The sequence below is a fragment of the Triplophysa dalaica genome, chromosome 10, assembly GCF_015846415.1.
Source record: "Triplophysa dalaica isolate WHDGS20190420 chromosome 10, ASM1584641v1, whole genome shotgun sequence".
Taxonomy (NCBI): domain Eukaryota; kingdom Metazoa; phylum Chordata; class Actinopteri; order Cypriniformes; family Nemacheilidae; genus Triplophysa; species Triplophysa dalaica.
In genome coordinates, this window is record NC_079551.1 from 15,382,146 (window position 1) to 15,396,017 (window position 13,872).

Below are 13,872 nucleotides of genomic sequence, written 5' to 3' on the forward strand. Positions count from 1 at the left end.
TGAAGTCGCAATCGACTAAAGGTTTTTCCGACATGATCAGTTTGCTTTCACTTACATGGGACAGCGAAGTCACTCATGCGTTAGTTTCTGCGAACGAAAGAGTGGGTGAGTACCATCCTTTTATAATACGTGCTGAGGGATGATAGGCTAACCGTAATTGATTATGCTGTGAGGAGTCTTCCTGATAGAACTTGCGCGGAAGCTTACATTTCTTTAGGGTCGAGTTTTTTTTTTTTTAAAAGAGGCCTTATAACAGCCACCTTATATGCTTTAGGCACATGTCCTAATGTCAGAGATGAGTTAATAATACTAAGAAGAGGATCTATAATTTCTGGGAGCATTTCTTTCAGTAGTTTTGTAGGTATAGGGTCTAGCATGCATGTTGTTGATTTAGATGATCTAATGATTTTAGACAGTTCATCGTGATCTACTGTAGAAAATAATTGCATTTTCTCCCTAGGGGTGCTGCAGTTAGTTTGTTTAGAGGATTTCACTACAGGTTGCATTGTTATAATTTGTTCTTTTATATCTTGGATTTTACACGTGAAGTAGTTCATAAATTCATCACTGTTATGCTGATAATCAGAATCTGACGTCGATGACGATTTATTTTTTGTTAATTTAGCCACGGTGTTAAATAAAAACCTAGGGTTGTGATGGTTTTCCTCTATTAGTGTTGAAAAGTAGCCGGATCTAGACGTTTTTATGGCATTCCTGTAATTTCTAGTACTATCCTTCCATGCTATACGAAATACCTCTAAATTAGTTTTCTTAAAGTTGCGCTCCATTTTCCGGGACGCTTTTTTTAGAGTCTGAGTGTGTTCATTATACCACGGTGTTGGGCTGCTATTTTTAATTTTCTTTAAACGCAGAGGAGCAACTGTGTCTATTATTTCCGAGAAAGTAGAGTTAAAATTTTCAATAGTAGTGTCAAAGTCGTCAAAGTTTTTACTCATGCTAGATATTTGAGACAATTCAGGCAGATTATCGAGAAACGCATCTTTGGTAGTTGAAGTAATCGTTCTACCATATTTGTAACAAGGAGTTTGATTTGCAGCCGTAGGCCATTGAAGCAAACATAATATCACATAATGATCCGAAATGTCTTCACTCTGCTAAACGATTTTAACATCGTCCACATTTATACCATAAGAAAGTATTAAATCTAAAGTATGATTAGGAAGGTGAGTGGGTCCTGACACATGTTGACTAACGCCCATGGAGTTAAGAGTGTCTTTGAAAGCCGGTCCCAAGGCGCCTGTATCATTGTCTACATGGATATTAAAGTCACCGACGACAAGGACTCTATCTGCGGCCAGTACTAGTTCTGATAAGAACCCACCAAAATCTTTAATAAAATCTGTGTGGTGCCCTGGAGGCCTATATACAATAGCTAGAATAAATTTTAAAAATGTTTTGTCCTTAGTATTAGGTGTCGATACGTGAAGTACCATGACTTCAAAAGAATTGTATTTAAAATTAGACTTCTGAGAGGTGATAAAATAATTATTGTAAAGTGCAGCGACACCTCCCCCTCTACCTTTTAGACGAGGCTCGTGTTTATAGTAATAATCTTGGGGAACAGATTCATTTAGAGTAATATAATCATCTGGCTTTAGCCATGTTTCTGTCAAACAAAGCATGTCTATTTTATGATCGGTTATCAAATCGTTAACAAAAAGTGCTTTATTTGAGAGAGATCTAATATTAAGGAATCCGAGTCGTAACAGTTGATTATCTGTATTTTGTTCATGTTTGATTTGTTTAACGTTTATTAAATTACTTTCAAGAGGTTTACGCAATATCTTATGTTTGCTAATCCGGGGGACAGACACAGTCTCTGTTTTATGTTGTTTGTAAGAAGGGATTATTACATGTTGTATATTTTGTGTATTCTGTAACGAGAGACGGCAAGCAGACAGTTGGTTAAACCATTCTGTCTCCTTCCTGACCTGGGCCCTAGGTAGTCAGACTTTAGCATTATTAAGACTGTGAGCCAAATTTCTAGAGAGGAGGGAAACCCCATCCCAGGAGGGATGGAGACCATCTCGTTCCAACAGGTCAGGTCTGCCCTCAAAACTCTTCCAGTTATTTATAAAATCTATATTATTCTGCAGGCACCACTCAGACAACCAGCCATTTAATGATGATAATCTGCTATAAATCTCATCACCACGGTACGCAGTAAGGGGGACAGAGAATATTACAGTGTCTGACATCGTTTTTGCGAGCTCACACACCTCTTTAATATTATCTTTAGTGATCTCCGATTGACGGAGTCTAACATCGTTTGTGCCGACATAAATAACAATCTTACTGTATTTACGATTAGCCTTAGCCAGCACATTTAAATTTGACTTGATGTCAGGCGCTCTGGCTCCCGGTAAACATTTGACTATGGTGGCTGGTGCCTCTATGTTAACGTTCCGTACAATAGAATCACCGATCACTAGGGCACTTTCAGCAGGTTTCTCAGTCGGTGCGTCACTGAGCGGGGCAAACCTGTTCGAGACTTTAATCGGAACGGTTGAGTGATGTTTTGTCCTGCGACTATGCCGTCTCACCGTCACAAAGTTTCCCAGCTACAGGGGATTTTCAACCAGAACCGAGCTGTGTGCGCTAACATTGCTCGCATCCGAAGTGTTTTCTACAGTCCTAACACTCTTACTATCCTCAAATAAAGATTGCTATCGTTTTAATGTGGAAAGGATATCAACTTGAAGAAATATGAATATATCGCCTTTAAAACATTCAGTTTGACACAGTTGTCAGACTTCTGAGCTGATCTGATACTTGGTTGGCACCACGAGAAATACCCGTCTCTTTCAAGTTCACTCCCAGCATAAGGTCATATACAAACTCTGAAATATCAATAAATAAACCTTTATACAATTTGAACACACATACTGTGGAAGAAACATGAAGATAATGTTCATGAAAATATTTTAGAAAATTGGTTTATGGAAGTTCAACCTGTAGAAGTAAATATAATAAAGATATAATATTTGTGATATAGATATAATATTTGTGATAAATATTGAGTAGAGTATATACATTTTAACTATCCTAAATAATTGGTAAAGCAGATTCCCATTAATTATTTAACAATTAAATATTTTAATTAAATTAAAAAAACATAAAATACACAATTAAAAACATTCCGAAGCTTACCTGTGGGGTGTCAGTCTGCAGGCACCTCAGCAGGACTGTTAAATCAGGACTTTGATTGAGGACAAACAACCAATTGAAGGAGGCAGCTTCTAAATTACTGATTTAATTTAAACCAAAAATGGCGGGAATAAAGAACCCTTTCCTAATACAAAGAACCATTTCAGCTGAAAAGAGGTTCTTCAGAAGACATGTTTCTAAATAATACATTTATCATCATTAAAGAACCTTTTATGAACCATTTCTTTAGAGTTCACTGTATGGGCTCAAACACAAAATATACAATCAATTAAAAAACTCAATAGCTTTTAAAGAGAATGTAGTCTTACGCAAAGCAAGATGGGAAGGGAATCCCTCTCATTGAGTAAATGAACAGTAATGCTGACACAGCAATGTAATGTCTTAAATGATGGAGGATTTAATCTTCTTGTTGTTTTGCTTTAAAGGTGCAGTTGACAGTAAAGCTGTTGATGTGGATTACAGTGAGTTCACCAACATACTGAAGAAGTTATTAAAACAGAATTATGAGAGAATATTGGACGGTAATTCAGATACCAGCCGTCAGAGATACCTGGAAGATATTTACACAGATCTCTACATAGTGGAGAATGAGACGGGTGGAGTAGTGAATTTACATGAAGTGAGACAGATTGAATTAAACAGAACTGCTGCTGAGGACACGTCAGTCATGTGTAATGACATATTTAAAGTCCAGCGTGATACAGGTCGACAAAACAGAAAAGTGCTGATGCTGGGCATCGCAGGTGTGGGCAAAACTGTCTCTGTCAGTAAATTCATCCTTGACTGGGCTGAAGGAAAAGAAAATCAGGAAATCATCTTTATTTTTCCTCTGGCTTTCCGTAAACTGAATCTGATTTCAGGAAACCGCAGTCTATTGGAACTGATAAATGAAAACTTCTTTAGTTCTGATAAACAACTGTCATCACTGCCTAAAGAAGAAGATAAAGTGATGTTCATCTTTGATGGTCTGGACGAGTGTAGCTTCTCTTTGAGCTTTAAGAACAGTGAGGGATTTACAGATGTTACTAAAGAAACTACATTGGATGTCGTAATAACAAACCTGATCAAGAAAAATCTGATTCCCTCTGCTCTCATCTGGATCACCTCTAGACCAGCAGCAGCCCACCTGATACCTCGACTCCACATTGATCAGGTGACAGAGTTACGAGGATTCAATGATGAGCAGAAGGAGAAATACTTTAAAAAAAACAGCAAAACTGAGAGAATGTCAGAGAGAATCATCTCACACATCAAGACATCCAGAAGTCTGTACATCATGTGTCATATTCCCGTCTTCTGCTGGATCTGTCTCAATGTTCTCCAGCCTCTGATCACTCAAGAGAATCAGGACAAAACTCCCACAACTCTCACAGGGATGTACATCTACTTCTTACTCTCACAGATGGAACAGATGAGAGCAAAAGAACAAAATGACGATCTTCCTCAGACTTTTGAAGATGTTGTTCTGAAGCTCGGGAAACTGGCCTTCAAACAGCTTCAGAAAGGAAATCTGTTTTTCTATAAAGAAGATCTTGAGGAATGTGGGCTGGATGTCCGTGACGGTTTGGTTTTCTCTGGGTTATGCACTCAGATGTTTCAGGCAGAAAAGCCAGTTTCTGGGAGAAAGGTTTTCAGTTTTGTACATCTCAGTGTTCAGGAATTTGTTGCTGCTCTTTACGTGCTTTTCATTTACAAAAACAGAAAAACAAACCCATTCCGACTCACTCTGCGAAACAAACTAAAAATGACATTCAAGAAAAATTCACTGCTTGACCTTCATAAGACTGGAATTAAAAATGCTCTTCAGAGTAAGAACGGACACCTGGATCTTCTCCTGCGGTTCCTCATGGGTCTCTCTCTGGAGTCAAATCAGAATGAGCTGAAAGAACTTCTGCCCTCAATGAAGATCAAAGCAGAAGACATGATACAGACTTGTGAATATATCAAACAGAAAATTAAGAATGAAGAATCATCAGAGAAGAGCATCAATCTCTTCCACTGTCTGAATGAACTGAAGGATGATTCACTGATCACAGAAATCCAGAAGTATCTGAATTCAGAAGATCTTTCAGCACAAGATCTCTCTTCTGGTCAGTGGTCTGCTCTGGTGTTTGTGCTGCTGATGTTTGAAGAGACTCAAGAGATGTTTGAGATGCAGAAATACAGACGATCTGATGAAGCTCTGATTCGACTTCTGCCAGTGATCAGAAACACCAGAAGAGCTCTGTAAGATTCATCTCTACATGCATTCGTATCAACACAACACTGACACACTTGAGTAATCTGTTATAATGAAACTTTATATCAAACAACATGTATTACTGTAAAACATGATATTTCTAAACCTGGACAATGTTTTTCCCTAAATGTTTGAATTAAATGTAGGTTGTGCATTAAATATTATAATAAAGGTTATATTAGTTCGTCTGTAGATTGACAACCGCGGGCATTTTTTGTCCCTGAATTCATTGTTTAAATTAAGTTATCAGAATATATGAACAATCTCAATATTAACACAAACAAGTATTTGTGTTCAATTCTTATTTGTAAACACATGTGATGCTTTTAGCTTTACTGCAGCTGTTTGTTCACATGATTTGTGTGTTTTATGTATGTGTTGTCTATTAAAGCACTAAGTATTTCATTTGAATGTGTTGCTTGTGTTTTTCCTGCACACAGTCTTCAGAACTGTAATCTGACTGATGAGTGTTGTGTAAATTTGTCTTCATGTCTACAATCATCATCGTCTCTGAGAGAGCTGGACCTGAGTAACAATGATCTGAAGGATTCAGGAGTGAAGCTGATCTCTGATGCTACAAAGACTCACAACTGTCAACTACACACCCTGAGGTCAGACACTATACTAACATAATTGAACATGATTTGGAATGTTTTTTATCTTTTAACTCAATACAGGTAAAATAATCTCTATTAATACATGTGTCAGGTTCTTAGAGGTCATAAAGCATCTGGCCCACACCACGTCTCAATCAGGTCGAGCTAAAGCGTCACTTTCCCAGGAGTAAGTAGCTGAAATATAGGAATACTACATGAAAAGAAGTGAGTTATAGACCTTAGAAAGTAAAGCTGTAAAAGAGGTCTTATAGAGTCCAGCCGCTCCCACAGAGGTCTTAGTGACCCAGAGAACACCATCGGCCTTAAAGAGGTCTTATAGGGTCCAGCTGTAGAACTCTTGTCACTGAAAATATCTTTCAGGGTATAATGACCACAATCACCTCAGGCTTTAAAAGACAAGTTTTTATTACTAAAGGGATCAAGGGAGGAAGAATTTTGGATTTGTGTTTCTCTGCATCTTTAAGAGACATTAAAGCTGATTTATTACAATTAATTGTGAAACAAAAATGTCAAAAAGATTGCAGGATTCAGGAAGGGACACAGAAATATAGGAAACAGAGCAAAATCTTGTCATCATAAAGAGAGATTTTACCTGCGGTATTGACAGAAATAATGGGTTGTATAGTTGATGACGGCTTCAGCCAATGACTCCACTGACAGAATGAAAAGCAAAGGCCATAGAGGACGACCTTGACGGGTATCACGACCAAGAGCGAAACATGACGACACTGAAGAGCCAGTGAGAATGTGAGCTATAGAGTGTTTCAACCATTCTGATAAAACTTCTCAATGAGTGCTGAGACTATATCCCAGATGACAGAAATGATTTCAGGAGGATTCCCTCACTGTCTGGACCTTTGTTCTTTGGCATCGAGTCCAGGACCAGTTTCACTTCATCAAGGGACAATTGAGCATCTCCTGATAGTGTTCATCAAGTTTAGGAAGATGAAACTGCTGAAGGACAGAAAGATGGAAGTGTTCAGAAGAACTTTTAAAGCTCTGATTTATATCTCAGGGTTGGGTGAAGAAAACACGATCTCTCTTTACAACATGTACGTTTGCTCTAGGTTCCATCTGTTTGATCCGTCATGCTAATCCTTTACTTGACCTCTCACCAATGAAATCATGAGATTGCCTCATGAGATGTTGAATGAATTCAGCTCTGTATTGATGGATCCAACTTAAGATATGACTTGCAGAACTTATAGATGCAAAGAGTCCAGTTTCAGTAGATCTGACTAAATCTGTACTTAAATATTAGCTCTGTTATGAGTAATTACTTCAAATCAACCACAAGGCAGATACAGAAGAGAAGAACAGCAGCATGATATTTATCAATTGAATAAACTCGACTAGAGAAGTACGCAGCTGTGATCAAAGTTCTTGATTGTAGAGTAAAGATTGATTAAATCTCTAACGGATTCATTTAGAAACGAAACAGCGTTGTGTGTTGTTCAGAGAAACGTAACAATTCTGCTTCGTTTAGAATGATTTTAATCATTGAAATAGTGAGAAAACAGTCATTGTTTACAATATGACAATGAAATCTAATAATAGTTTCTTGTTTATTAAACCGTAGAACATCAGTCACTTTAACAATTGTGATGTTATTAGGAATCATTGATATTAGGTGTCATTCAACATTGCTTTTTGCGTCCTTAAAAGGCAAAACAAAAAGGCGACGGCGCTTAAAATGGTGATTAATGGAGAAAATCTTCAACACTAGAAATTTATATTTTCTGAGAAAAATGTGAGTTTGGTTCATGGTAAACTGCGGCACTGTGCATTTACTGAGGTGAAGAAACATAAAGCCACAAACAAATCTAACCAATCGCCATGTCTGTACAATGTTCTGATGCAGAGATATACGTCTGGCTAAACGGTTGCTTAGCTAACCTGTTTGGTTGCTATGGGCGTGACTTGGCATCTGCATTGGCAGTATATGTCACTCTTAGCTATGAGTGAAACGAACCAACCCCCATGTCTCTACGATGTTCTGATGCAGAGATATAGGTATTGCTAAATGGTTGCTAGGCTAACCTATTTTGTTGCTATGGACGTGGCTTACCATCTGCCTTGCCAGTATATGACACTCTAAGCCACTATGGCTAATACCAAAGAGCTGTCAAAGGACACCAGAAACAAAATTGTAGACCTGCACCAGGCTGTGAAGACTGAATCTGCAATAGGTTATCAGCTTGTTTTGAAGAAATCAACTCTGGGAGCAATTATTAGAAAATGGAAGACATGCAAGACCACTGATAATCTCCCTCGATCTGGGGCTCCACGCAAGATCTCACCCCTTGGGGTCAAACTGATCACAAGAACTGTGAGCAAAAATCACAGAAGTGAATGACCTGCAGAGAGCTGGGACCGAAGTAACAACTTTAGGCTACCATCAGTAACACACTGCACCGCCAGGGACTCAAATCCTGCAGTGCCAGACGTGTCCCCCTGCTTAAGCCAGTACATGTCCAGGCCCGTCTGAAGTTTGCTAGAGAGCATTTGGATGATCCAGAAGAAGATTGGGAGAATGTCATATGGTCAGATGAAACCAAAATACAACTTTTTGGTAAAAACTCAACTTGTCGTGTTTGGGGGAGAAAGAATTCTGATCGGATCCAAAGAACACCATACCTACTGTGGAGCATGGGGGTGGAAACATCATGTTTTGGCTGTTGTTCTGCAAAGGGACCAGGACGATTGATCCGTGTAAAGGAAAGAATGAATGGGGCCATGTATCATGAGATGTTGAGTGAAAACCTCCTTTCATCAGCAAGGGCATTGAAGATGAAACGTGGCTTGGTCTTTCAGCATGACAATGATCCCAAACACATTGCCAGGGCAACAAGGAGTGGATTCGTAAGAAGCATTTCAAGGTCATGGAGTAGCCTAGTCAGTCTTTAGATCTCAACCCCATAAAAAATCTTTAAAGGGAGTTGAAAGTCCCTGTTGCCCAGCGACAGCCCTAAAACATCACTGATCTAGAGGAGATCTGCATGGAGGAATGGGCCAAAATACCAGCAACAGTGTGTGAAAAACTTGTGAAGACTTACAGAAAAGATTTCACCTCTGTCATTGCCAACAAAGGGTTTATAACAAAGTATTGAGATGAAATTTTGTTATTGACCAAATACTTATTTTCCACCATCATTTTCAAATAAATTCATTAAAAATCTTACAATGTGATTTTCTGGATAATTTTTCTTATTTTGTCTCTCATAGTTGAGGTTTACCTGTGATGAAAATGACAGGACTCTCTCATCCTTTTAAGTTGGAGAACTTGCACAATTGGTGGCTGACTAAATACTTTTTTGCCTCACTGTATCTACACAACACGATATTATTATATCCCTTTATTTTTTATATATATATTATTTATAGTATAAACCACTTTACGTTGCACTATATACATCACACTTTATTTTATGCTTTGACAATTTGAATGTACATTTTGTCATGTCAAAAAAGCAGACTTACATTGACAAATAGAGTGTTGAGCAGTTGTGAGAGTAAAGAGAGAATTGTGCGTTTGCTCGTCACGGACCTGTGCTTGTGTGCCTTTTTTGCTTATGGAGCAGAAATGCGCTGTTGCGTGGGTGCTTTTCTGCTCGTGGAACTTTTTTGCACGCTCGCGGTTCTCATGCGTGCAGATTTTGGGTCTGAATAAATGCCATAAATGTTTCATGTTACAAGTCTAACACAAGGAATAAAAGTCATTTGAGAAAAACTGATCAAATTGGTTGTTACAAATGAGAGTATTTTCTGTTAGTTTGTCCAGAATATAATTGTTACAGTGTGGAGTTTGTGTTATTAGGGTTTCGAGCACGAAGTGCTGAAAACCTATTGTTTTTGTAAGGATTTTTATTATTATTATTATTTTTCCGCCATAAAACCGGTCGCCCAGCCCAAACCGTAAGTCGTAGAAACTCGACACTTGGTCATTTGGTTGTATCTGTGCAGGCTACTCAGATACAGTGACCCAGCCAAATCGGCCCATAGGTGGCGCTACAGCGATGAAAAGCGTGTTTGCGCACGTTAACGCTCGTTACTCCTAAACCGTTTGTCGCACACCCAAGTGTTTTATATCAGTGTAATCATTGGCTCAAAACTTAAAAAACGTATATCTCCGATTTCATTTCCGGTATGCAAATTTTCCCGCTAATTAGCATTTTATGAAAAAAATAAAAAATGAACTAGTCCCTGGATTTTTGCCCGATCGGAACCAAACCAACGCTGATAAATTCTGTGGAGTGTGATTGTAAATATTCATTAAAAAAAAGTTGAAATTTCGATTCAGGGTCGCTAGGGGGCATCAAAACGTCAAACCCGGAAGTAGCCTATTTAATTAAAATGGCTATAACTAGAGAACGGTTTGAGATATCTATACGGGGCTTAGAACATATGTGTAGAACCTCAGTCCGGGGTCACAATAAAAAAAACTCGGTGTTTGACCACTAGGTGGCGCTATAATAGTAACAAACTCGAAAAGGGCTATAACTATCCAACCGTTTGCCCGATCGACATATTATTTGGTATGGTGTGTCTTTGTGTCATGAACCTTGACTGTATAAAAGGACTTTGGCGTATCTCAAAAAACATGTCTGCCATCGGTCAATTAAATGTGAGCACTCATTAGACAGGGTTAACTGAAGCCGATAAAAACGACACTTGCTGGGCTTATTTGCCTCATGGTCCTGAAGGTCTGTAAGAAACATGAACTCATTCGGCCACCGGGGGGCGAAATAATGCTTTTGGAGTGCATGAACAACTGTGTATCACGTGACATTTGACATATACAGAAACTATTGGTATCATATGATAGCTCTTCTCATTCTGAACAACTTTGCCTCTGGACACGCGTCTGTCAATCAAACGGTTTGTGAGTTATCGCTGATGATGTCAAAACCTACTTTCGCGAACTAGTCCTTGGTTTTTCAACCAATCGGAACCAAACCAATGCAGATGACTTCTGTGGAGTGTGAATGTAAATAATCATTGAAAAAAAGTTGAAATTTCTTTTCACCGTTGCTTAAGGACGCCAAAACTTAAAATGGGCAGATCCTATCACATTAAAATGGCCATAAATCCAGAAGGGCTTAACATATCATCATGGGGCTCAGTTGATATGTGTAGACCATCACTCCGAGGTCACGTACAAAAGAAGGTAGCGTTTGGACACTAGGTGGTGCTAAAACAGTAAAAATGGCAAAATTGACGTGTATCTCATATCTTAAACAATTTGTGTATCACATGACATTTGACACTTACACAAACTAATGATATCATTTAATAGTCCTCCTCTTCATTCTGAACAACTTTGCCCCTAGATCCATTGATGTCACACAAACGGTTCACGAGTTATCGGTGATGGTGTTTAAAACTGACTTTTGCTAACTAGTTCTTTGATTTTTTTAAGCAATTTCAAAATTCTCTATTGCAGGTACATTATAATTGATCATAAAGATTGTGAAATGACCATGCCAGTAAACATTCATAACATTTAGTTTGATAATTATTCAAGGGAATGTATTCAATTATACAACACATCTCTTAGATGGTGTGTGACTATGTTCCACATTATAAATCTGGTGGCGAAATGGCCAGGCTCTGTTCACGACTCAAGTATCGGAGAGTTATGCACATTATTTGGACGTGGCAAGTCAAATAGACTTTACAAACTAACTGGATTGCTAATTTTGGGCCTAACAGAACTGCATTTTTCTATTATATATGTGACTATGATGGAATCCTGCTAGGGGATAAAGGCTATGCCTGCAGGCAGTATTTTATGATACCATTACCTGACACCAACCAACTTTGAATTAGTTTATTTTGTTGTTTTATTGAGAGAAAACAGCTAGTCATGAGTGTGTAAGCATGCAACGCTTCTTTGAGCTGATACTGATAATTTCTATAATTTTTCTGTGTTGGTGGGAGTTTGATCCGTCGTGGGTTCGTTGGGGTCTGACCCCTTACACTGTTCGTGGATGCACTGCTCCATTGAATGGCATAAATACTCGAAACCCGCTTAAAGGCTGCTTGCAGCTTTAATTTAAACTGCTTTTGCGTCATTTTGTTTTGGTTGTGTTTAGATTGTCGTTTTGTAATGTGACTGAAGAGTGTTGTGAAAGTTTTTCATCATGTCTACAATCATGGACGTCTCTGAGAGAGCTGGACCTGAGTAACAATGATCTGAAGGATTCAGGAGTGAAGCTGATCTCTGATGCTCTCAAGACTCACAACTGTCAACTACACACACTGAGGTCAGTCACTTTACTAACATCATTTAACATGATTTGGATTTTTTTATCTTTAACACAATACCGGTAAAGTAAGCTCTATGAATACATTTATAATGATATGTCAGGTTCTTAGAGGTCATAAAGCATCTGGCCCACACCACGTCTCAATCAGGTCGAGCTGAACCGTCACATTCCCAGGAGTTAGTAGCTGGAATATAGGAATACTACATGAAAAGAAGTGAGTTATAGACTGTAATAAAGCTCAATAAAATGGAAGGAAGGAGACGAGAACCGGAAGACATTTTAAAACATTTAATAAACATAATAACCTCCGGCGAACAAAACAGAAACAACCACACAGTAAACCATAAATACATATACAAACACAAGTTCGGGCCCGGTCCTCTCTCTTCGACGGTCCGGTGTTCCTTTTATATGCTCCCAATCTCCTACGTGATTCGAGCCCGGTGTGCGCACAGCTGGCGCTAAGCCACAATTACTCACCGGACTCGAACCACGGTCTCGCCCCGCCTTCTCTACTACATACCCCCATCACCCCTCACAGGCCGGGGGGTACCCCCGTGACTGTGCAAGCTACCTCCCCCTCCCTCGGGGGGGGGGTGGGGGGTATGGAGCGACGAGACGAGACAACGGAGACGGGAGCCCTCGGAGCGACCGGAAAGAGAGAGGGGAGAGAGGAAAAAAAAATAATCCAGTTCCCCGACATGCTGCCGCTCGTTCCTGAACCAGCCGGAGTACTCTCCTTAGCGGTGCCTTGCGGTGGCCCTGGGGCTTCGGTGGACGGCTCGACTGCCGGTATTGCTAAATGGTTGATAGGCTAACCTGTTTGGTTGCCATTGGGCGTGGCTTAGCATAAATTATGTTTTATTAACAAAGTTCGGGAGGAACCTAAGCATATAATCAGCATGCCGTTCCTTCACCAGCAAATACCTATCAGCCGAGCATGCAATCTTAGCACAATCATCTCGGCTGGTACATCATTAGCAATCACAGCCTCTACCCTATCAGCTCAAGCAAGCCCCATTACAAATAGACAAACAATCATACCTGATGCTTCTCGCCAGATACAAATCCCTCCTCCACCCCTGCTCCTCTCACTTTCCTCAGTCCACCAGGACCCTTGGGGGGGTGTGTTCTAGTGATGGGCCGTTCGTGAACAATTCGTTCATTTTGAACGAATCTTAAATGTGACTCGGGAAGAACGAGTCGTCTTGGGAGGTGATTCGTTCAGTCACGCATGCGCATTGTGCAACATGCTCCGGACGCTTAACAAATGCAATCAGAGCCGGAAAGAGAATTGATTAGTTCACCTCTCGAGTCTTCGGGTTTGAGTCCTTCGTTCATCACGTGACATCCCCGTACGCATAAGCAATGTAGTCAGAGCCGGAAAGAGAATTGATTAGTTCATCTCTCGAGTCTTCGGGTTCGAGTTGTTTGTTCTTTTGTCACGTGACCACTTGCCGTATCAGTATAAAATACTATAAAGTAAATATGTATTTTTTGTATATTGGATTTTATTTAAGGAGTTATCATAAAATTATCAAAATATGTGTAATTATCA

General features: G+C 39.4%; 1 protein-coding gene across 1 annotated transcript in view; it reads left to right on the forward strand.

Moving 5' to 3' along the window:
* LOC130430657 (NACHT, LRR and PYD domains-containing protein 3-like) overlaps positions 1-13,872 on the forward strand; it is a 43,207-nt gene that overhangs the window by 10,562 nt on the left and 18,773 nt on the right. Inside the window, exons 2-4 of the mRNA XM_056759809.1 lie at positions 3,628-5,415; positions 5,869-6,039; positions 12,141-12,311. Coding sequence (XP_056615787.1) covers positions 3,628-5,415; positions 5,869-6,039; positions 12,141-12,311 — 2,130 coding nt within the window. The remainder of the gene's footprint in view (positions 1-3,627; positions 5,416-5,868; positions 6,040-12,140; positions 12,312-13,872) is intronic.